A 26,192-nucleotide genomic window follows, 5' to 3' on the forward strand; every position below is an offset into this window, starting at 1 on the left:
TACTTCTCACTTAAGTAAGCTCAACCCGGGGGAAATCGTCGACGGTTTGGTCACTTACCAAACCAATTTTCCCGTGTTCTTATATAAAAACTCTCAGTTGTTGAAATCGTCGACGGTTTTCTTGAGATTTCTGAAACCCTCGACGATTTGGCCTTACCAAACTATTGCCCTACTGAAACCGTTGACGATTTTTCTTGAGGTTCCTCAAATAGTCGACGGTTTGGTCCTATCCCAAACCGTTTTCCTTCTTTTCTTTTTCTTTCTCTTTCCTTTTTCTTTTCTTAGTTCGGGTTCCTATACTCTCGCTCATCCACATCCAAATCTTTGTCAAGCTGGACACTAATGAGGGATGGGAATGGCCAAATCCGTCTGCTTTTTCTTCGTATAAGTAAGCAACTGGAACATATCCAAGCCTACCAAAAAAGGCTTTCCTGTGCATTCCAAAAAAGGGTAATATAGAGAAAGTTCATCATAGCGGTGAAAGTGTGGAAAAAGATTCTTTCCAAACATGAATCTCACCCAAAAGGGTCCATTTTGTGCTCGCTCTTTTTTTTGTTCTTTTTTTTTTTTTATAATGCATCATGGCTGGGTGAGTTGGTCCATTGCGAATTAACCTCGATGCTTCCAATCTGGTCATGTACTTCTTTAAAATGCGAAATTTGGGAGCTTTCTTCTTCAAAATACGATTAATTTCTTAAAAAAAAAAAAAAAGGGGGGGGGGGGGTAAGGAAGGTACCAAGGTCTTAATAGAAAGGGGTTGATGGTCCTGTCTGCTAGGCATTGGCGAAGGGAACACTTTAGGAAAATTTTGACAAAGGTGGTTCCTTTTAACTATTGAAAACTCTACATTTGTGACATTTGGTATCAAAGCGAATTTCTTGATATTGAATGAGAAATGAGATGAAAACCGTTGACATCAACTTTCTTGGTATTTGATTTGTTACATTGAGCAAGCGAGAGAACAATTTGTTTTTGGCAATTTGTTTTTGGAATGAAGTTGAAGACAAATCAAGATGGCTACTTTGCCAATCCATGTACCAAAGGACCATACGTGTGTGTGCACATTTTTTTTAAAAGGTTAATGGAACAATGCATGACATTCCACTAATATAATTGCTAACATATTTTTTTTCCACATGCAATGAATATCGAGAAAATTTTAAAAATAATTTCTTATGAAAAGAAACTAACTCTCGCTCTCTCTCTCTCTCTCTCTCTCTCTCTCTCTCTCTCTCTTTAATCTTTCAAGAAGATGAATGAACTGCAGATAAAACAAAAAAATGCCAAACTCTCTAATAAAATAAAAATGTACTCTTTTTTCATTCGGACTTCCAATATGAGCAATAGGTAAGAGAGGAAAGAAATTTGGGTAGACTTTGTTTTTTGTCCTCCATTGAAAAAAAAAAAATCAACACATAACCACAATGACAAAACAGTATCTCAAGAGAAACATACCAATTACTCTTTTCTTTTACATTTTCTAAAAATCTATCCCATATACTTGGCATCAACAACAAAAAAATAAATAAAAAGAATGACCTACTATCCCTGAGCAGCATTCACATGCTATTATTTTTTATCACTTTCATTTTCACGTCATTTTTTTTCCTTGTTCCATTCCATCTTCTGAATGGTGAATACCTCATGCATAAACCATAAGAATGACCAAAGTCGCCATTGTATGAGATGAAACAATTCTGCTAATAACACAAGCTGTTCCAAATTTTTTACTCAGTGCAAGAATGTAACTAAATGGGTAGAACAGAAAAATTCAATGTCCAAGAACCCCAAACCATAAAGAGGCAAGGTGATCTCTAGTTCTATCTTACACGTCCAAACCTTATCACAGACATTTTTTCCCTCTATTACGAGTAGACCAGATGCAGATAATTACCAAAACAAAATAACACGGCTATGGGAAAGCATATACAAAACCTTCAAAAACCAGTGGCCATTCCATGTACATGTTCTGGCCAAAGCAAGATAAATCACAAGCCATATTGTGAACTACACCAAAAGAGCATCTAACGGTAAACTAGATTCTATGATGCATAAAAAAAAAATACACTGAACAGTGACAAGCAGATATAAACTGGAAAGGAAAAACACTTGTTTGCGCATTTGTTCAAATTCACACAATGTGTCACAGCTGCTCTGGACAAAGCTACCAGGGATTTACAACTTTGATGTTGATCTCATCATGTTAGCTTCCCCTTCAACCTCACACAATCATCTAATTTACAACCTGCTGCTTTGATCTAATTTTTAACCTTCTGTCCACTCTCCTCGGAAATAGCTTCTTGTTGAGCCTACAAAATGAAAAGATGCATGGATTTCCAATTTATAAACAAAATAAAATATGAGATACATATGAAGAAAAGAGAAAAATAAAAAGAAACAGAGCCCATTTATATAATTGCACAAAAGTATGGCAGTAAAATTGTAACGAGCTGGCAGCTGGCTACAGAGGAGAAAGGTATCAAACAACCAATAAACCTAGACGATCCGCCTGACAACTGTAGATAAAGGGAAGTACCTCATAATATGACAAATAAACCAACATGTAAAAACCTAAGCAACCAAAGGAACAGATATTATCAACAAATGATTGTACACAACTAACAACAAATTCAAGCGAAAATAGTTTAATTCCAGAAAGAATAATTAGCCATGTTGATGTAGGACAAGAAGCAAGACCTTGGGAAGAACCTTATTGGAGAATAATTAAGAAGAATTGGGTCAAAGGATTGTTAGGTCGTAGTTAACTGTGTTTAGTTTAGGATTATGTGTATTAGGGGTCCTGTTCATAACATTTGTGTATTTTCGTGGTAAGTTTGTAATTTAATGTAACTTTAGGGGTATATGTGCAATTTCAGGCTTTCTTATAAATGTGTGAAAACCATGTAGAAGGTGGTTGAGAAATTTGAATTTGAAGTGGACGTGAGATTTCCCCCTTGTATCTCCTTCCCCCTTGTATCTCCTCTCTACTCTCATCCCTTTTCTCATGGTTGAAGATCCTTGATGCTGCCCCTGCATCACTTGGTATCAGAGCCCAATTTCGATCTCCATTCTTCTATTTGAACCCCCCATTTCCCCCTCACTCTTCATCTCCACTCTGCTTCTCCTTTCTCTCCTTCCCTTATTCTCCTTTCTGTCTCTAATTATGTTTCGTCCCCTGTTCTGTTTCTGAATCTTCTATTCTGTCCCAGCCTGCTCCCTTTTCTGCTCTCTCTCTCTCTCTCTCTTCTCTTCTTTCTACTCTTTCCCATTATTCTCTCCCACTGACTTATGAATTCTATTCCTTGTTTTACATCAAATTGGTTTACAAGTTCAGAACTTGCCGGAAGATCCTAGAGAACAGTAGCCTGAACTTTTCAAAAATTCCAGTTGTGTCAGCATCTTTTTGGAACGCCACTTTCCAGACACCATCATTACAACACCATCCATCTCATTGAAAACAGAACTTTCCGAAGCCCTTCACCTCAAAATCCAATCACAATCTGACCAGCCGTGTGGCCCCACACTCTGGAGATAAACTCCACAGCCATCGGCCTTCCAACATCCCAGGTTTCCTGTGCTTTTTCATCACAGCCACCACCATTGCACACCATCCATACAACACCACCCATCCCATTGAATACAGAATCCCCTACAGCCCTCCCCCTCAAAATTCCATCACAATCCAACCAGCTGTGTGGCCCCACACGCTGGCGACAAACTGCATAGCATTGGCCTTCCAACATCCCAGGTTTCTTGTGCCTTTTCATCATACAGCCACTACCATTGTGACCCTCACCCCCCTCATCTACCTTCGCCTAGAGTTTCATCACTGGAGACTCGCCGCTAGTGACTTGCGCCCCCACGCACCAGCGACACGCAAGTGGAATTTTTATCCCCTGTTCTGGAACTTGCAAACTCATTTTTCCCCTGATATTTTGATCTGCAGCAACATATCTTGGTTCTGGACATGATATTTTGAAAGCAAGTGAGATATTTTGTATAAAAGGCTATAAATTAAAAATTAGTGTATAATCATCACTTCAGTGTGTGGATTTTTCACTGCCAGCAATAAAAAACGGTTTGCATCACAACTTTTATGAGTTTTCTTTGATAATTTGTTTAATTTTTGCATGGACTCTAGACGACATGTGAATAGAAGATTATACCTGAACATTAGGAATCAGATTTGTAGTTTGCAAGATCTGTGATTCTACGTAAATCAATTGAGAACTGTGGCCAAATTATGTTTAGAATTTTGGTGATATATAGTTACAGTGTATACATGTAAAAATCCAGCAGTATGATGACAAATGTTTGCAAAATCATCATTAATGGAATATGCCTTATGAACGTGGTTTCCAGAAATGGAGTCACTCGCATGCAACTTCATCCGGAACCTCACCCAGACCCTTGTAAGATATCTTGGGGGTGAAAACCCTACTATACATGTTCGTGAAAGATGTTCAGATCCTATCTAGATGGGTGACTATTTTAATAATGTTTGATGTGATATCACAACCATGAATATTGGCCTTGTACTCTTGGTTCTCCTTGGTTGGATGATTCAGGTGTGACTTTGAGAACATGAGAACACATGTCTTTCTGCTATAATGGTAAGAAGATCATCTTGAAGCTTGCAGTACCAACCAATACAAAGAATCTGTTAAGAGTTGCTCAATTTGAAGACACTGCTCTCCTTGGTTGGATGATTCGGGTGTGACTCAGGAACATAAGAACACATGTCTTTCTGCTAGAATGGTAAGAAGATCATCTTGAAGCCCACAGTACCAAGTACTAACCAATACAAAGAATCTGTTAAGAGTTACTCAACTTGAAGACACTGTGAGGAAGTAAATGCATTTGCTTGAAGACATCCAAAGTCTTTTCCTATTGTAGAGTTTGTCATCCCTGATGAGTTCATTGAAGTCAATTCTCAATCAAGTCAATGGTGCTGTCAAGTGTCAACAGAGAGTGGTTTCTTGTATCATCCAAGCACCAGCTTTCAAAGAGTCCAAGTTTGCTTCCTACTTTTGATCCTCTAACGTTTCAAAATTTGAGGCCAAATTTTCCGCCGAGGAAGATTTGATGTAGGACAAGAAGCAAGACCCTGAGAAGAACCTTGTTGGAGAATAATTAAGAATTGGCGCATGTTTGTAATTTTTGTAGTTTTAAGGGTATACGTGTAATTTCATGTGTTAAGAGGCTTTGTTATAAATAGTGTGTGAAAGCCATGTAGAAGGTGGTTGATGAGTTTGAATATGAAGTGAACATGATTTCCCCCTTGAATCTCCTCTCTCCTCTTTACCTTCTTCTCCTTTCCTCCCTTCTCTCTCACATGGCTTCAGATCCTTGGTGCTGCCCCTGCATCACATGTTAATGTGGGATGGGAATTAGGTCATTGGACAGATTTAGGAGGTCAATTCAAGAGAAATAGGGTCAAAGAATTGTTGGGTCCTAAATACAAATGTGTTCAGTTTAATTCATAATAGCTGTATGTGTTTTTGTTTGTAAATAAATGCAACAGTGGATAGATAAGGAGGTTGATTCTAGAGAACAGGGTCAATGGATCATTAGGCCCTGAACCCAAATGTGTTCAGTTTAACTAGTAATAGCCATATGTGCTTTGTTTGTAAATAAATGCATCTTTAGGGGTTTATTTGTAGTTCTCTTGTATTTCAGTCTTCCCTATAAATTAATGTGTTGAAATCATGTAAGGAAGTTTTTGAATTTGAGCTTTCATAAATTAATGTGTTTGCCCTTTGTTTCTTTCTCCCCCTCTCTTCTCCCACTTCTTTGTCTTCTTCTTCACTTCCCTTCTTTCTATCCCCCCCCCCCCCAACTTTATTTCTCATTCTTCCCTTTTTGATGCTAACATCACATGTGTACAATAACAATGCAACAAGAAACAAAAAAAAGGCAGAATATGCCTAATAGGTAACAGATGAAGTACCACAGCAACTGTTCCCAAGACAAATAAGGCTAGAAATTTAGCTTTCTCAAGGCAAAGTAGGACAATAGAAGAAATTTAGATACAAATATATGAATCTCTGGACCACACACACACACACACAATGAAATTAAGAATGTATCATCTATAGTTAAAGTAATGTTAGCTACTGACACAGAAAATTGGTCCTGTGGAATAAAAAGGTCTCTCCCTAAAGCTTGTAATAACAGACCATAAGGCACCCTATATTCCAAATTTATGTATTCCATTTGTCGCACAAATGCAGATCAATGAGGCAACTTCAAAAAAGCAGATCACCAACACACTAAATTCTTTAAAACCAGCCACATCTCTATTAGCAGCATAGAGTGTCAGACTTAAGGGGGTTAGTAGCACCACAAAATGCTAGAGTAAAAAAAACAAAAAGATAAAAGGTAAAAGATGAATATAGAAACAAACAAAATCTCATTGGTAAGCACGACAGCATGTTTCAAGGGAACCAACCTTACCATGAAGAAAGTGTAGAAACAAAAATATGATTGCAAAGAACTGTATTAAACAGATTTCATATCAACATTTTTTTTGTTGGAAACAAGGGTAAGGAGCGCAATAACAACCTAAAAAAGGCTTTCTTCAGTTTGTCTGCATAACATATTTATACTACACAGAAATACAAATAGCAGAAATCATTTTTGGACCATAATATCCTTAATGTTATTGTAAATGGTGTATTACTTCTTCTAAAATAACTAGATAATGATTATTCTTTTTATCTAATTTGCAGCTACTAACTTGAGAGAAATCAAAGTAATATGATTATAACTAAACTACTTTCATATTTCTAATGTTTTCTTGACTTCATTTCTTTTATTAAAAGAATTTACAACAATAAATTTTTGGGCAAAAGACACTGACCTCCCTTGAGATTTCAAAAATCCCATTAACCACTCCTAAGGTTTTAAAAATGCCACAAACCTCCCATGAGATTTGTCAAAAAGATAAAACCTCAGTCAAAAGACTTATCTTTTTTGCAAAATACAATGGGAGGTTTGTGTCTTTTTGGCAAGCCTGAAGGGAGGTCCTTGAAATTCTTGAAACTTCAAAGGAGATCCTTGGAATTTTTAAAACCTCAAAGGAGGTCAACGTCTTTTTGCCAAACCTCAGGGAAAGTCAATATTTTTTGCCCCTAAATTTTTTAAATGAATTGATATTAAGAGAAAATGAAACTGATTAACTGATATGATTATAAATAAACTATTTTCATATTTCTACTTTTTTTTGTTAATTTTTCTTTTATTAAATAATATACATCAATATATTTTTTTATAAGGATTAATATTAAATCCTTTTTAGATAGAATATATATTAATTAACTTTGTCTTAAATAATAAAATATATTTATCTTATAAGTAGACATAGTAACGCTTAAATTTTATCCAATCTGCATCCAATTTATGAGAAAACAAAAGCAATATAATTTCAAGCAAACCAAAAAGTAATCTGATACCAAATAATCTCTCATCACATTCCTAAGATCCAAATAAAACAATTCCCTATCTCAAAATATTTAGATACAATAATTTTACATCAGTTAAAATAATTAAATTTTGTTTTATATTATATTAATATAAATATAAATTTCATCCTTTACACCTCAAGCTCATAGTAATCTATGCTATGTATAAAAGTAAAAATTGAATATACTATTTTTTATTAGAATATTCTATATGGCATATCATGAATTTTAGTTTTTATCTAATCCACATCAATCTTAAGTGAAAATAAAAATAATATAGTCAAAAATAAACTCTTCTCCAATAAATTGAAAATAGGGCTGACAACCTCTTGCACAATAATAGAGGTGGCAGTAGCAGTACTTCTTTTCTGATGAGACTGAGAGCCAACTAGAGCCTTGCCTGAATGCTGAGATGATAGAGTTTTGGACTGTAGCCTTATTGCCTCAAGCTTATTGATGGAGTCTTGTGTAGGACCTTCGAACTTCAACTCTGAAGAAAATCCAGTGTTATCTTGATCACCATTTTTTTATTATTCTATATTTTAATTATCACCTTTTCTTTGTTACCGATTTTTTCTGTTTTCAAAGAAATAAATTAATGAGGAAAACATTGAGAACTGTTCCACTTTGTTTTGCTTAGACCTGGTTTGGTTGGTTCCAATCTGAGCCAGATTGAAGGGATGGTTTGGTCTGGGCATTTAAAGTCTGGTATGAGAAGGCTCTTTCATCTCCTAACAAACAACACATTAGCTGTGGTGGACAGTTAAGGACTGGTTCTAGAAAGATGACCAGTGAAGGCAATGACAGCGAGAAGTAAGAAGATGCCAATCAACTGTTGAACAATGAGATGAATGACTACATGCCGAAGGGGCAACTGAACACTTAGATTGTGCAGGTCAACGGTTGGATGCGAGATGGTGAAGAGAGGACATGACAGAGAGAGCTCTGATGAAGATCTGGGCATGAAGACAGGGCCAAGTTCAGCTGTGATGAACAGGCTTGTGGTGGCAAGGAGGCTTGAGTGAGACATGCAAGCAGCACTGAGGTTAGTGGAGTGTGTCGATGGCAGTTTTGGGGTGGCCAGAGACTCTGGATAGTGTTGCTGAGCCTCTAAGAGTGAAGATATACAGGTTAAAAATGGGGATTTGTGTTGGATTGGCTGTGAGACAGTGGTGGATCACGATTAGCGCGGGATCCAATGAAGGTTGCGGTTAACTAAGAAGTCAAGCTAAAAATCTCTCTTTTCTGTGGATAGTAGTGACAGCGACAGCAAGCTTCTGTTAACAGGCGGAGACAAGGGGAGGGGGGAAATGACTGGGAACAAAGATAAGGATATACAAACAGTGGCAAAAAGAGCTGGGGAATAAGATGTTCAGCTCTGATACAAATCATTGGAGTCAGCAGTGAAGAAAGAGAAGGGGAAGATGAGTAGAGGGGGAAAGACACTCAATTCAATTTCACTAATCTCAAGCCTGCCTAATCCCTATTACACTCTGATTATTTATAGAAAAAATAAGAACTACAAAAAATATGACTAAAACCCTTACATTTAAAATTCCTAAGACCCCACATTTAGAATAATCTCCAAAGACAATGCCAATAGATAAAGTAATTAATTATCTTATCACTAAAGTGACTCAATTGTGCTTCTTGGCCTTGGGTCTGCCCTACATGACTAATGTTCATTTGTTCTTTCATTACACCTTTCACTTATGCCCTATTAAGAAATTGGAAAATATTAGGAAAGGGAAAGGAAAATGTGAAGAAATCTACTTTTTCATTGATTATCAAGGAAAATAAAACATATAGCAAATCAATGGACCCAAAAAACAAAAAAATACACATCAATAACATTTGACATTTTAAATTTTTAATCAACAACAAATTTTTATTATCAATAAGAGAGAAAATACAAAGGAACAATGAACTTCCTTCATACTTTGCTTTCCTCAAACAAAATCATTGAGATATCATTCATGTTTCCTGCTTTTTGTTTTCAAACAGATTTAGAAAATCTGTTTGATTAGGGCCTAATTGGTATTATTTCTGTTTTTAGTTTTTTGTTTTCGTTATCTATAGTGAAGAAACAAACTATGAAAACGCATTCTTTTAGGTTGGTCTCTTATTTCTATTGACGGTTTTCAACTGTTTGTGAAAAAATTGAAATTAGATTTTCTGGTCTTAAGTTATTCTGGCAACTTGTTGCCAATATTTTGAATTAATGTTTTGGATAAAATCATTCATTTTATCCATACCTTTAATTAAAAATTAAAATAAAAAGATCATATGAATTTAAAATACAATTAAAATAAAATTTGCCATAATATTTCAGAATAACTAAAAAAACAGTAAAAGCCATTTACAGAATATTTTACTATATTTCAATTGTCATATTCAACAAGACGAGATCGTTCTTGTAACTGGATTTTGAAATATAATAATAAAGTAAAATAATTAAAATAATTTTTATTTTCATTATAGTATTTTTTAATTACATTACTTTTGTTATTCTATTCATATTTCATAATTATTATTTGATTCAAGGAAAAAATTGAGTATTTGTTTAATCAAGTTTTTATCTTTTTCTTTTTTTAGTTCTACAAATATTAGCCAAACAAGTTGCTAATTTTGATTTTTAGTTTTTGTTCCTAGTTTTTAGTTTTCGTATCTAGGTCCTATTGTTTTATAGTGATACCAAACAGCTCCTTATGTTTCTAGTTTTCTGTTCCTGTTATTGGTTTTTAGTTTTTTCGAAAACACAGGAAACCAGCTTTTATGGTTTTCATTTGCTTTGCAGGAATACTTTAATATCCAAAATTAAATTTTTTTTATTAAATCATTCATTTTATTCATAATTTTTAATTAAATTAAAATAAAATGGTCATATGAATTTAGATATAATTAAATAAAAATATCAATAAATTTTTAAAACATAAAAGCCATTTTAAAATATTTTACTATTTTCAGTTTTCATGTACAATAAAATTATTCTTGTAATATGAAATCTAAAATATAATAATTAAGCAAAATGATTATAGTTTAAAATTTTTTTTATTTATGTATTCTTTTGTAATTTTATTATTCTAAGCATTTTTTTTTCAATTTTTATTTCATTAAAGAAAAAAAATGAACACTTTTTTCAATCAAGTTTCTAATTTGTTTTAGTTTTAGAAATATTAAAGGATCGTTTGGTATCACAATGTCAAAAATAAAAACTAGAAATCAGCAATTGTTTGGTTAATATTTGTAAAGCAAAAATAAATTAAAATTTTAATTAAGAAGTACTCATTTTTGTCTTTGAATGAAATAATATTTTAGAAATATAATTTAAATAATAAAAGTTCAAAATGATACAAACTAAAAATACTATAATAAAAAATAAAAATTATTTTAATTATTTTATTCAATTGCTATATTTTCACACTTCATAATAACAATCAATTGTGCATGACAATTGAAAAATAGTAAAAATATTTTGTAATTGGCTTTTGTTATCTGTTTTTTTGAAATTTAGGGATATTTTTATTTTAATTTCATTTATATTCATATGATCATTTTATTTCAATTTTAATCAAAAAGTGTGTACAAAATGAATGATTTAATTCAAAAAACTATTTCTGGATATAATTTTTTTTTTGCAATGAGTTGTCAAAACAATTGAAAACCATAAAATCTGATTTTTAAGTTTTTTGCCAACAGTTGAAAACCGACAACAAAAACAAACATGTTTTTATAATCAATTTTTCCCACTATACAGAAATGGAAACAGAAAACAAAAAACAACAATACCAAATTGGCCCTACGCAAACAGGTTGCTGCTTTTCAGTTTTTAGCTTTTATTTCTAGTTTTTAGTTTTCGATGTTGGTTCAATCAATTTTTGTAAAGAATTTCTACGAAGCAGCGGGCTCGTGCCTTCTCTGGCTTTTGGTAATACTAAAGGGGAAGATTTTATCGCTCTATTTGGACTGCCTCATTTAGTTGGAGCATAGTGCTACGATATATATTTGTTCTTAAATGATACAATCTTAGAACAGCTTTCTTAGCTGCCAATCGACTATTGGATGGAATGTTTTTGGTTGATGACATGCAGAGGCTAGCAAGTGGCAACTTTCACATCATTACTTTTTTTTACCCAGAGGATGTCCAGATTTTATTTTTCTTCAAGGAAGCCCCGTCCTCCTAGTATTCCTACTTCTCAGCATAATAAACTCTTTTTGCTCATATTATATTAATATATATATATATATATATATATACACACACACACACATAAATATGAACTTATGAAACATGACCGCGGCCATAGAATCCCCCGTCTTAATATGAGGATTCCTCCTTTTTCTATGGCCAGCAGCAATGCACCAAAAAATTTGGGGAAAAAAGATGGTTGTATATTTTTCAAACCCAGCAAGATTAAAGGAAAAAAATTAATAAATAACACACACACACACACCAACAAAAACGACAACAAGCCTTAAGTCCCACTATTTAGGGTCGGCTACATGAATCCTCTTCGCCAATTCACCTAATTGAGGGCATTTTCCTCCACTATCTTAAGAGCTATTAAGTCTTTCCTCACTACCTCATTCTAGGTTATTTTGAGTCTATTCCTACCTCTTTTAATACCAAAAACAATAACTCACTCACTCTCACAGGTGCACTACTTGGCCTACGTTTCAAATGCCCAAACCATCTAACTCGCCCCATCCCTTATCTTGTCCTCGATCGGTGTTACGCCTAGTTTATTGCATTTATATTTAATTTATCTTTTAGTGTTATACTATTCATCCACTTAAATATTTGCATTTCGACGACTTTTATTTTTTTGTATATGTTGTTTCTCAATTGCCCAACATTTTGATCCATAAAACATGGCCGACCTTATAGCCATTTTATAGAACTCTTCTTTTAATTTTAAGGGGTATTCTACGATCACACAACACGCCTAATGCACTCCATTTTAATTATCCTGCTTTTACTCTATGTATCACATCCTCTTCGATATCCCTTCCGCTTGCATAATAGATCCAAAATAACAAAATCAACTATTGCTATTAATATCTTGATTATCAAGTTTAATCTTATCTCCTGTACTCCTTTCATTACTAAAATTACATTTCATATATTCTATTTTATTTCTACTTATCCTAAAACCTTTAGCTTTAAAGCGGTTCTCCAAAGTTCTAACTAATATTCCACACCAATACTACTTTCATCAATCAAGACAACACCATCTGCAAACAAGCACCAAGGGATCTCATTTTGGATATTCCTAGTGAGTTTAAAGTAGAAAGATAGGGCTCAAAGTAGAACCTTGATGTACACCTACTGTGACTGAAAATTCTCTAGCCTTCCCTCTTATGTTCCTAATGCCAGTTGTTACTCTATCATACATATCCTTAATGACTTCAATATATCTACTGCATACTCTCTTCTTTCCAAAAACCCACCAAAGAACTTTCCTAGTTTCTCTATCATAGGCTTTTCTCTATGTCAATAAAAAACTATAAGCAAGTCCCTTTTTTTCCCCTAAGCTTTCCATTAATCTTCTTAAAAGATAAATAGCTTCTATTATCGATCTCTCAAGTAAAACCAAATTTACTCTTTAAAACCCTTGTTTCTAGTCTTGTTCTTTGTCCAATTACCCTTTCTCATTGTTTCATCGTATGACTTGTAATTTTAATTTCCCAATAGTTATTACAATGTTTAATATTGTTTTGTTTTTGTATAAAAGTAATTAACATGCTTTTCCTCCATTACTCTTTCTTGGTTTCTATAACATTGTTGAATGGATTAGTTAACCATATACCACCTTTATCCCCTAAACATTTACGAACTTCAATTGGTATGTCATCTAGCCCTATAGATTTCTCACTTTTCACTTTTTAAAAATCATCTTGACTTCAACGGCTCTAATTTTGCGAATAAATCTCCTATTTTTAATCTTTTCCTCTTTTTTCACTTCCAAGTTCAAGTTTTCAGTTTGGTTTTCATTAAACAACTTAACAAAGTATCTTGACCACCTCCCTTTTTTGCTTTCTTCTTTAGTTAAGATATTATCATTCCTATCCTTTATACATTTTACATTATCTAAACTTTTGCGTTTTCTTTCTCTAACTCTTGAAGTTTATAAATGACCCTTTCTCCTTCTTTATAGGATCTATGTTCAGCTTCATTAATGGCGTTTTTTTTTTTTTGGTATAATTTTCTTGCCTCTTTATACGTCTCAAGGTTTTCTATATTCCTACAACTTTGCCAAGTTCTTTATACCAGCTTCTTTTTGGTCTGACAACTTTTTTGGACTTTTTGATCCCACCACGAACTTTCTTTACTGCCATAGTAACTTCCTTCAAACTTGCCTAAAGTCTCTTTTGCTATCATTATGATAGACTTGGCCATTCTATTCCAAACAATGTTGGCATCTACATTATCCTCTATTGTCCAATCACACTCTTTGATCATTTTATCTATAAGTTTTAGTATATTTTCTCCCTTCAAGTTTCACCACCTAATCCTTTTGTGTTGATTTCTGTTGTTCTTTCTCTTCCATTTTTTCATACATATATATATATATATATATGTATATATATATATAATACTAAAAATCTATGTTGCATAGTCAAACTATTATAGGCGATCCTCCTTCCTAATTAAGAAAAAAACTATTTTGTTCTTTATTTTGTCCACTCTTGAAAGTTATTAAGTGCTCCTCTTTTTATAAAGAAGACATTCAATATAACCAAATCGTAAGACATGGCAACACCTAAAATCATCTTAGCAGCTTCAATTTTATCTCCATATCCACGGCTTCCATGTATCCTCTCATAACCTACATTGTCCTTTCCAATGTGTCCATTCAAATCAACTCCTATAAATGTCTTTTTAGACCCAGGTATCTCTTGTACAATACAATCCATACCTTTCCAAAATTAAGGTTTTTGCTAAGCCTAGTTAAGGCTAATGACATTTACTATCTCTAGGCCTAGAGCTATCTCAATTTTATATGATCCTATTCCTTATTCTTTTAACCTCTAATATATATAATCTTAGATTTTTGTCTGCACAAAGATTCCCACTCTGTTTTTATGTCCATCTTTATCAGTGTACCAAAGTTTAAATCCTAATTTTTCAATTTCTCTGGCTTTCTCCCCTAACCATTTCATCTTCTGAAGGCAGATCAAGTTTATTCTCCTTCTAATCATTGTATCCACTATCTCCATGTTTTTACTCATAAGTGTCCCTATATTCCAAGTTGCTAATTTGATCCTAATTTCCTATGCTAACTTCTTAGCCCTCTCCTATCTAGAACGACTGGGTCTAGTCCACCCTTGTCTATTTTTTGCTACACCCAGGTGGTATATGTGCAATGCGTCGTTAGTAGGGATCGCCCAGTGAATATTTGGTAAGAATTCATGTCATAAAAACCTAATAAGCTTTACGCTGGTTGTCAGCTACCTAATGGAACCCAGCTCCTTTATCCAGGCTTGGGACCGGCTTGCGCGCGAAAAATTTTGTGAAATTCATGTTACATAGGCAGAGTGCAAGTATCGACTGATTTGTTTTTGATAAAAGCAGAAACATTTATTGAAAAATGTGAACTGTTTTCACAAAAATCAGTAAAACAAAAACAAGAGAGGAAAACCAAAAAAAAACACAGAGAGAAAGAAAACCCACAATGACTGTGCAAGCTCTAAAATGAAAAACAGAAATAAAGCCAGTTGTTCTTGAAAAATAGTAAATATAATTGAGCTTAAAATGTCCTCATGATTTTATGCAAGTATGATAGTAAATATTTACTTATTCTGCTGCATAAAAACCATTAGAGTTATTATCTGATGAACTTTAGAAGTTACCTGACAGTGCTGGGTAACCTGTCCACCATTCACCAGGATAATTTCTTTTATTTTTTCCTGCATCTTAGAACCACAAGATGATACACCATTCTCTGCACATGTACCACTGACCAAAAATACACGCGCACAATAAATAAATAAATAACACTGTCAAAAAAATCACCAGCACAAAACATGAACCAACTGATGCATCAAGAGCTCATTTGTAAATCAACATTAACAATAGTATTAGGAACATGAAGGAAATTAATTACAAAGGATAAAAGTTGTACCCAAGAGCAGCTATCTCTTCTGAAGGATTAGGAGTACCATCTTCTTGTTGCTTCCTCTTTTTATTATTCTGCCTTCGCTCTAGAAATGTATCAATGCAATCATGCGAAGATGTGCTTTTAGATCTTCTTCTCTTTCCAGCCAAAAGCCCTTGTTCAGAAAGGGAGCGGGCAGAATTTTCACTGGCAGATGTCTCAGTTTCAGGTTCTAAATTATGAGCTCCTTTTACTTCCTCACATGCGGAAGGCACTTCAAGTATCACTTTTGGTTCTTCAAGACCACCACTGAAAGTTTTGTCTTTTTCATCATAATCTTTGGACACTTGCCCCTTGAATCCATTAGATGAATTTAAATGTCCTGCTGCTCTCCAATCTGCACCATCATGATCAGATATTGGAGACCTTTCACCACTGCTAATCAGAAGTTTCTCTGGAGAATGTTTGAATATTAGATCAGCACATCGCTTGAACCATGCAAAAGGAGTAGAATTAGAATGAGAAACACAATCTATTTCTTGTTTAGAAGGCGAATCAAACACAATGCCATCATTAACATCTATTCTTTTATGCAGATCCAATTGACTAGCTCGCATGACTGGTTGCTGATTCAATGATCTTTTTGCATTTGCTTTTCGTCTGCTGCTGAGTCTCGCATTAGCTTGTTCCATCTCTTCAATAGCAATATTGTCCGAGATAATTTTCAAATCCTCCAATTTCTTGAGGTGTTCAATCTGAGCATGAATCTTTACTCGATCAGCATGCAACAATTCCCGCTGTTCCTCTAATTTTTTCCTTTGTATTTTAAGCTCTTCAATTGAATTATTTAGCTCTGCCCATTCCTTATCCCTCTGCTCACGATCCCAACTGATTTCAATTCTCTCAGATTCAAGCCTCTTAAATTCTGAAGCAACGTGCTCCATTTCTTTTGCAACTGTTTCCTTGAGAGAACTGATATTATGAAGTTCTGTCTTTGTCTTTTGCTCAAATTCTCTCTCTCTTTCCTTCAAATAACTTTCTATTTCTTCATGCCTTTTATCAAGTCTGTTCTCAAGTTCTCTCTTTCGCATCTCAACATCCAGCAAGAAATCTGCACGTTCTTGCTGGATCTTGCCAAACCACTCAGAGCGCTCTTGTTCCATTTCCCTCATGAAGGCTTCCCGTTCAAGACGGAGAGACTCAATGTCACATTTATGCTGATCTCGCATTGCATTCTTCTCCAATTTTAGGCTGTCACGCTCATCCTTTAAAAATTGGGAAATGGCTAACCTCTCTGCCGCAATACATTCAGCTTCCCTATGCAGTTCTTCTCTTTTCTCATCAATCGACTCCCATTCAGTTTCAAATTTTGCCTTCTCAGCCTTTAACCTATCAGCCTCAGCTACAAATTCAAGCTTTTGAGATCTGACCACATCAATTTCTTCTTTAAGTTTCATTTCTAAAATCATTAACTCATTAGTTTCCCTTTTCAAGGTCTCCAAATTCTCCTCTGCAAGATCAACTTGTTTCTTTTTGTCCTCCAGTGAGCCTATAGTTTTTTGAAGGTCTAGTTTCATATTGTTGATCTCTTCTTTTTCTTTCTGCAAAAAGATTTTCTGCAACTCGACTTCTTCTTCAGCAGCATTGATATTTTTCTCTTTCTCATCTACCATATTCAATCTCTCTGCCACATCCTTCTCTCTATCCGTTAAAGCCCTCAACTGAACCTCCAGGTCATGCTCCCTTTCCATGATTACGTCTTCTCTCTGACTAAGATCCACCTCTTTCAATTCCCATGCCCGCCTCTTGTTTTCAATTTCATCTTCCACAACTTTGCGCTTCCTGTCCAGATCAACTTCAACTTCAGACTTCCTTAGTTTCAATTCAGTCTCTTGATCAGCCAATAATTTTTTGATTTCATTCTGCATGGTTTATCAAAGATGATTAGAAGTACAGTACGTATTTTTTGACGTGAACAGAAGTTCAGATTTATTTGATGCTATATTCAATTTTGGTACAAGGGAAATTGCAAAATAACTCACTGACTCCTTGCTCGCATGTTGCTCTTGTAGAATAAGTAGCTCTTGCTCCTTTTTATTCAGTGAATTTTCCTTTTCAATAACAGCCTGTGTGCACCCAAAAGATCAATTCAGTTCATCCTTGATCACACATACGTGCAGAGAGGGTGGAAGAGAGTTCGTGAGCAAAACAAGGACATACAAACCTCCTCTCTTGTTAAAAGAGAAGTTTCTTTCAGCTCTAAGTTGGATTTTTCCTTGTTTAGGTCTCTGGCCTCCTTTTCAACACTTGCTTTCAAAGCCTCCAACTCTTTCTCAAGCCGATCTAATTCCTGAGATCTGTCAAAAATATAATCCTCCCTCTGGTTCAACAAAGCTTGCGCATCAAGTAATCTTTCCTGCCCTTGCTGCAGAACTTTCTGCCTTTCACATAAGGACTGCCTCTCAAGAATGAGCTCTTTCTCCTTAGACTCACAACTAACACAAATAAACAGATAAGCATCACCCCTTGACCATGTAAGTTATTAATTAAGCATTGAATATAAATTCGAAGCATCAAGCTCCAAGTTTTAAAAAGCCTTACAGGCAATTGTCATCACATCATTAAATGACCCGGCCTGTTTTTTTTTTTGTTCCTAGTTAAGTCGAAGAAAATATTGATTTTTTGAAGTCCAAGAAGTGAAACTATACAAAAAATGACAGGTAGAAGTTTGATACGAATAAATAAAAGATGCTACAATAAGAATGAACAGCATATACAAGTACATACTCAGAATTGAAAGACGTAGTACGCCTCCTAAGGTCATCTTCACGAGCTTTGACTTCTTGTAGCGTTCTTTCTGCAGCACGGTGATACCTACTGGCTTCTTCTTGCAAAGACTCTGCAGCATGCAGCTTTGCCTCAGCCTCAGTAAACTTTTTCTGAGCATCCTCTGCCATACCACGTGCTTCGGTCAATTTAATCTCAGCTGCAACTTTTGTTTCAGCAGATTCTGCACGCATCTCGCGCAAGGTCTTCTCAATCTGCAGAAGAATCCAACCAAAAGTCACAAATGAGCATTATGGAATGAATGTTCATAACAATAGAAAGGAAGAATCTAAATGAAGGAGAAAACTCACATTTGCAATACACTCCTTCTCCACTCCTAATGCCTTCTTAAGGCTATCTTCTCGTTTCTTAGCTTCAGCCAAAGCAGAAGAGTGCGCAGCTTGCTCACACTTATACCTCAGTTCAGCCGATTCAGCAGAACTTTTAACCTGCTCATGCTTAGAAGCCCACTCCTTCCTTTCCAATATGAGGAGGCCCATGTGGTGTTGGTGGTCAAAGATCTAACCATATCAAAGACAGAGCTTTACAAGACCATAGGAGCAATCAAATAGCATTGAACCATCACATTCACTAATTAGGACTGGCCATATGAACAATTTCCCCCTCATCTGCTTTTAATATGATGTACTCAAGAGTGCTAACAAATTCAGGATACAAAAATGACAATACATGACAGATAAAATAGAGTGTAGCTAGAGCAACATCATATCATGCTAATTTAAAGGAAAAAAGAAAGCCACCATGACATAAATTTTTTCCTTCTACTTCGCTATAGTAACACCTTAGCACTATGTTTAAATAATTCAATATATGCATAATTTCTAACTCTTCTAAACATTTCAAATGGTAACTACATATGCCTGCCTTTTATTCTTCCCAATATAGTTGCTTTAATCACTTGTATAGTTATATTCATTCTTCTTGCAATTTCTCATACCTAAATAACATCTTCAAAAGAACTTTTCCCCTTCACTTCCAAATTTATAAATAATCCATGACTATGAAGAATACTAAGGAACAAAAGTACCTCGGTGTAATGTACCATCAATCCTTACAATTATATAAGAATCACTCATCTTAGAATGCCTCTAAGAGCTATCATGCACAAAATATCTCCAAGTTCATGACTCACTCAAACTAATCAAGAAGGGAGGGAGGGGAGAATAAAAATAATTAAAATGGAGAAATATTGCTTTGATTAATCTTAATAACAATTTCCAAACATGGAAATATATAAGCTTCCAAAAGCATAACATTATAGTTAGGAAAAGACCGTTCTAAATGAGATGTTAATTGTTTAAATAGGCCAACACTCTGATTATAAAACATTAGAACTAAACCCCAAAATTATAACCAATACAAAGTAATATTATCTCTTCCATATATGACACGCTAAAACTATTGGACTCGTTTTCTTACCTTCATGGCCTATACTATGCTTGTTCCATTCCTTTTTAAGAAAAAGAATAGTAATCCATCTGCTCGCGGGTTGAGTGTCTGATGATTAGTACAGACTAGTCTATGAAACTTAACTTCTAGCAGTCTCACCTAACTGAGCTGAAGCAAAATTCGGCTGGGAAAATTCACTTAAAAATTTTAAAATATAGTCAATTTCAAATATTTTCAGTTAAAAATTGAGGGTGATTTTGTTGGGGGGGGGGGGGGGATTCCATGATTAAATTTAATTAATTTTTCAGAAATGAGGCCAAATAAATCTCAAATCTTTAAGTGAAATTCAGCCTTAAATAAGCAACTAGAGTTCTAAGCGATGACACTTCGCATAATCAAAAAAATCCTCACCAACCAACAAAATGCCCGTAATGGAAGTACAAGACACGTCGAGACCACGTGCGCACAAAGCCTAAAGACAAAAGGATCATCAAGAAACATATAATGACTCAACAAACCTCAGCTTCGAGCTTTGCGATGTAGGCAATGAGAGCGGCTTTGTCCCTCCGCTTAATCGACTCCTCGTCGAAGCCGGCATCGCGCAGGCGTCTCCAGATGGATTCGTCGCTGAGAGGGCTTTGCAGAGCCCTAGAACCAGGACTCGGGGTGATCAAGAACCGCTCGGACCGAGGACTCGCCATCAGAGGTCCGAATCACTGAAACCCTAGAAGAAGATTCTCTTACTTTGCTCTCTACTTCAATTATTGTTCGCAGCGAAATTCTTGGCCAAATTGATCCGAAGTGAGGTCTGAAAGAAGAGCACCTTCTGTAGCTTTTCTTTGCTTTTCTCAGCTTCTCTCTCCTCTCACTCGTCTGTCAATAACTCTGGAACTCTCCGCTTTAAATTCTTTTAACAGTGTGCTGAAATTTAATTTTGAAGTAAACGATGATTAGCAGCGTGACGACCGAAAACGAATAATAAAGAGATATTTTCCTTACTAAGCAACCTTATACGACGTCGTATAGAAGATTACTCCTTGTTTCAAATTAAATACAATTTAATCGTTTGATTTTCTTATTTTTAAAAATTATATAACAACATATCCCTTTCCATGTTCTATTTTCCACGAAATATATAATAATTAAATATTTCTATGTTAGCGAATATAAAATTTATTGTCATATTTTTCACTTCTACATGAATTCGATTTCTTTATAATTTCTCGTATTTTTCATTCTTCTTGCATAACATTTATTTAAAATTTAAATAAATTAAAAAACAAATTTCATTCACTCCACCCGATTTGTTTCTTTTCTGTGTCAAAACGTATAGTTACTAATGTTAAAATTTATAAGGGCTAATTTTATATTTGAATACTCTCACATCATATTTTATTATTCATAACCTTATTTCTGTTTTAATTAGGGCTAACAAAACAAGTTAATAGATTGGATTTGGTTTAGATTGAGTTGTTAATGAGTGGATTTTAAGTGAATTGGGTTTAGATTAACACATTTATAAATAGGTAAAACACAAGACCAAATTTGCTCAATAAATTAATAGGATTATAAACAGATTCTGTTAATAAATTATACAAATAATTTACTTAATATTTTCTTAATATTTCAAAAAACATAAGATAATTTTTTTTTAAAATAATAACATTTATTTATTATTTTCCTTTCTAATTTTTTGACAAATATGTATAAAATTTTTATAAAAAAAAAAACCATAACTTTTAAAATTTTTCAAAATTTCAAAACATATGAGCTAATTTTACTTTATAAAGCACATACTTATTAATTTTTTCCTTAATTAAAAATATATGCAAGCATAACAAACCCTTTTTATGGCCCCCAAAACCCTAATCCTAAATTTTTTATTTTAAAATAAAAAAATGAAATAAAATTAGATGGATTGGACTTTTTGTTCCTTCCATATGGCCTCCAAATCTCAATCCTAACTTTTTATTTTTTTAAAAAAAAAATATAATATAATTAGAAAGACAGATTATGATTTTTTTGAACAAACAAACAAGTAAATAATATATTTTATTATGATATTTACATAATTCAAAACACACATTTATTACACTCATTTCATATATATAGATATCTTGAACTTATTTTATTATAAGTGCCCACACAATTTAAGTACATATTTATTTGACTCTTTTAAAAAATAAATGCATTCATTAAATTCATGAGTAGATATACAAATGAGTAAAATCTAGTAGTGTAGTAACACAAATCAAGAAAATAAAAAAATAAATAAATAAAAGAAAAGAGAAAGGAAAAGGAAAAAGAGAAAAAAGGGTTTGGCTAGGACCAAACCATCGCCGATTTCGTGAGGATCAGAAAAACCGTCCTCGGTTTTCCTACAGGTAAACTATTGAGAGCTGTTTAAGGACCAAACCGTTGATGGTTTTGTCAAGCCCAGAAAAATTGTCGACGATTTTCCTGCAAATAGAGTTACTTAAGGGCTAAGTTACTCTTTTTTTCTTCATAACTCTCTTTTACTCTTTCTCTCTCTCTCTTTAGAAATTAGGGTTTTGACTCCCTCTCTCTCTTTAGCCCTGGGGACTCTCCGGTCCTCTCTCCCTTCTCTCGGCATGTAGGCTGTCGATCTTCGATGGATTCGTGTGGTTAGGTTTCGGTGGTTTTGAAGGTTTTAGGCATTTTCTTCAAGAATAGGTAAGGGGATTATATTATGTCAGTTATTTTTTAAATATACACCGATTAAATTGCAACTTATGTTTATAGAAATAGTATATATAATTTTCTGAACGAATCGTGTATATGCAGATGGTTGTTTTGATTTTTATACCTTTTTTGGGAAAAACTAACTTGAATGGTTTGAACATCTCCTATTTTCAATAAAATATATAGTTTAAGTTAAATAAAACCCTGAAAATGCTCATACCCCTATTTTCAGCAACTTGTATATTTCTCAGTCAGTTTATTTTATTTATGGTTTTTCAGGTAAAAATTATGGGGCATGAAAATAGTTTTTAAATGGCATATATGAACAAAATGTTTTAACTGATATTGCATAGTATGATGTGATGGCTATAAGCCGAGATGTGATGTGATGACTATAAGTCGAGATTTGATATGATGGCTAGATGCCGAGATTTGATATGTTGATTTTATACCGACATAGAATATGATAGATATTTTACAAAATTATGAACAGCTTATATTTTATACATGTTTTATTGTGTAAATTGTCATATATGATTTAAGAATCCTGTGGATATGGGATATTATGTTATGAGTACAGTATCGTAACTATTTTTGGGAGGTGGTGCAATCACACTGGGATGATAGTGTAATGATGGATAGTTGATTAGAGACTTGGGTACAGTACTACCACTAGGCAATTCCGGGGGGCCCATCTGAAGTAGTTCCGGGTGACCCTTCTCAATGCAATTCCGGGTTAAGGGTAGGTACAATCGTACTTACTAACTTTTCTGACTCAGCTATGGTCGCCCGGTTATATGCTAAGTCCAGCCTTCGAGCCGCACAACCCGTTATGAGGAGAAACGTGTCATATAAGTATGTAAAAGCGTGACGACGCTAGTTCAGTAGTATAGGTTGTATCTTTTATACATATATAAGCAAATTTACTATTTATGAGCTATATTGAGCCAACAGTACATTATTCAGAACTTATGTATTTTCAGTATTACAAATCGGTACAATTTAAATGTCATTTCATATACAGCTAAATAATTGAAGTTTTATATTTACACGGAAACTCATGTTAGCCATACATTGATAATTGAAAACTAAGGTGTAGTCCCAAGAGAGGGGGTGAATTGGGTTATTAAAATTCCTTTTAAAACTTTTTTATGAATTCTTTAACTTAATTTAATTCTTTCAACGAATTCTTGATTTCTTGTTGATTTAGCAATCACACAACAAAAGCTTAATTCTTTTTATACAATCCACAACACAATTAAACAATCAATCATCCACACCAAACTTTAAAACCAATCAATCAAATCCACAAAATATTCAATCAAGATATGCTATGCAACTCTTTTAGCTTTTCCAAGAATTCAAGATGTTTAGTTTGTTTGCAGCCCTGTAGTGAATGAAAGTTTGAATCAAGCCCTGTATTTATGAAATTTGTTTCTCAATTTGATATTCAACAAAACATCCACACTCTTCCCAAAATTCAGATTTCAAATAAACCATAATTGATAGGTTTTGTGGTGTTAACCAATCAACGTACTCCCTTACGGTTTCCGCAAAATATTGATCAACCAACGTACTTCCTTTCGGTTTCCGCAAGCCCAAAAACAAATTACACTTCAGCTCTATTTGAAATCCAATCCACGTAGTTTTTAAGATTAATGAATTTAAAACATCCTCGTAGTTTATATGTGCTAAAAATAAAGAGAGTAAGGGAAAGAGAGTGACACCGAGATTTTTACGAGGTTCGGCTTATCCCCAGCCTACGTCCTCGCCTTTGGCAAACCACCAAAGGATTCCACTATATCAGTTCCTTTATAGGCATAACAACACCGTTACACACTCCTTTAGTAGGTTAGAATCTGCCTCTCCAAGTGATATCTCCTCGCTCGGTCACTCCTTCAATTAGGTTAAAGCAGCACCTCTCTAAGCGATCTCCCACGCTTAACCAACGATCCAACAATCCTGAAATCATCAAAAACACTACAAGAATACAAAATAATAGTTGCGTACAAGAACACTCTCGTAAAGAGCAGATTAGTAGAAATTTAGAACTATATACTTCAAAGTAATTCAAAATATGAAATTCAGATTAAAGCTCAAAGAGTGTATCACCAAATAGTTCTTTCAATGTATGAAAGAATTAGAATTGTAGCACAAGATTAGAGATTGAGAGTCAGCAAAGCCTCAGTAATATTCGTGCAAGTTGAGAGTGAGAGAGCCCTTATGAGTTTGAGAGCAATTGAGAGAGTATGAGTGTTGTAATTGATTCTTGGTTATTTAATTAATTGATCTAGGGTGTATTTATGGAGTTAGAAAAGCATTTAACTTGATCCCTAAGTTTACTTGGAGTAGTTTCCAAGTCTTGAACCAATTTTGAGCCCCAAGCAATCCAATTTTTAAAATGTGTCTGTTATGCAATTTAAAATTTGTCGCGTGGTAGTAACCTGAGGGGTTCTCGTCAGTCGCCTGCCAATGAATTACAAAGCAAAAATACACAGGCAGTAGGGTGGCAGTCGCCTGTCACCTTGGGGTCAGGCGTCTTTCACTGAATAACCAAGTTTTAAATAAGAGGCAGAAGGGTAACAGTAGTCTGATGAAACCTCGTCAGGCTTCTCATTTTGCACCATCAGGCGTCTGTCAAGACCCAAACAGTAGCCTAACGACCTTCTGTTTATATATTTTAAAAGCTTTTAAAGTGGTAGCCTACTGAACATATTCAGTCAGGCGCCTGTCAAGTAAAAATTCTGACTTTTAAAGTATTTCTCTCTCTATTCTTATCTATTCTCGGAATGTTAATTTGTTTTCTTTGAAAAAAATATGTTCCAAGATTTTAAAAATTAGAGTCTCTACGTATCTTCATTCCTAATGAGCTTCAAAATGAAATTTCATAATTTGAAAATACTCGAAGTACTTACAATACATTTCCTATTGACTCTCTTCATTTCTTTGATTTCTCTTTGTTGCTGAGCTTCAATGATCCTTTGAGCTTTCATAATATTTTTCTTTAATATCAATGCTCTCATGATCTTCAAGCTTTATCTTTGAATTTATGCTTTAAGTAATCCATGCACTATGCTTCATTTGATTTTCTTTCTTTGGAATACAAACTTTGTGAGCACTTGACCTTGCATTGTCATAGTTGAGTCCTGAAATGACATTACTTAACCAAATATGTTAAGTTTCACTTGTTTGTTAGTATCAAAACGGGATGTCAAGCCTTGCAAGACCAACAATCTCCCCCTTTTTTATGATGACAAATAAGGAGCAAAAATTGTAGTGAGCCTTAAAAAGACTCCCCCTTACAATAAGCATCATCTTAACAATATTTGTAATATCAATATCTATTTCAAAAAACTCTTTTACAGTCATACTCATCACTTTATTCAAGTACAAGGTTACATTATTCAATATCACTCATCACATTATTCAAGATTAAGTTTATCAATCAATATCAAATACTTCTCCTTTTATGTTCATGCTCATTTTTTGCTCAAAACTTCTTCCCCTTTTGACATCAATCAAAAAGAGTAAAAAAAAATGATTAAGTTAAAATAAAATCACATTTTGAGCATATCATCAAACATGCATATCAAACATATGTATACACTCAATTTATTATTTTTCAATATACCATGTGTAGTGTGTTTTAATAGTCATGCATATGTGTTGTAACATCTTTACTAACAACATT

General features: G+C 34.1%; 1 protein-coding gene across 2 annotated transcripts; it reads right to left on the reverse strand.

Moving 5' to 3' along the window:
• Positions 1-1,915: 1,915 nt before the first annotated feature.
• Positions 1,916-20,745, reverse strand: LOC131146295 (protein CROWDED NUCLEI 4). 2 transcript variants are annotated; one of them, XM_058095791.1, is made up of 8 exons: positions 20,317-20,745; positions 18,700-18,909; positions 18,350-18,603; positions 17,787-18,057; positions 17,605-17,688; positions 15,590-17,484; positions 15,318-15,423; positions 1,916-2,309 (listed from the first exon to the last, which is right to left on the reverse strand). In XM_058095791.1, exons 1-8 carry the CDS (start codon positions 20,497-20,499, stop codon positions 2,259-2,261), a joined length of 3,054 nt encoding a protein of 1,017 aa, XP_057951774.1. In that variant the 5' UTR covers positions 20,500-20,745; the 3' UTR covers positions 1,916-2,258. The 2 variants fall into 2 exon arrangements, with proteins under 2 accessions (XP_057951774.1, XP_057951784.1); XM_058095801.1 differs by lacking the exon at positions 15,318-15,423.
• Positions 20,746-26,192: the final 5,447 nt, after the last annotated feature.

The sequence above is a fragment of the Malania oleifera genome, chromosome 1 (assembly GCF_029873635.1).
Source record: "Malania oleifera isolate guangnan ecotype guangnan chromosome 1, ASM2987363v1, whole genome shotgun sequence".
Lineage (NCBI taxonomy): Eukaryota > Viridiplantae > Streptophyta > Magnoliopsida > Santalales > Ximeniaceae > Malania > Malania oleifera.

What these genes read in the sequence shown, in the direction of transcription:
- LOC131146295 (XM_058095791.1), bottom strand. Translation starts at nt 20,499, where the DNA reads ATGGCGAGTCCTCGGTCCGAGCGGTTCTTGATCACCCCGAGTCCTGGT. An exon ending in AACATGCGAGCAAGGAGTCA is followed by an intron (nt 17,485 to 17,604) that starts GTGAGTTATTTT and finishes TAAACCATGCAG; the next exon opens with AATGAAATCAAAAAATTATT. An exon ending in GAAGAGATAGCTGCTCTTGG is followed by an intron (nt 15,424 to 15,589) that starts GTACAACTTTTA and finishes ATTTTTGGTCAG; the next exon opens with TGGTACATGTGCAGAGAATG.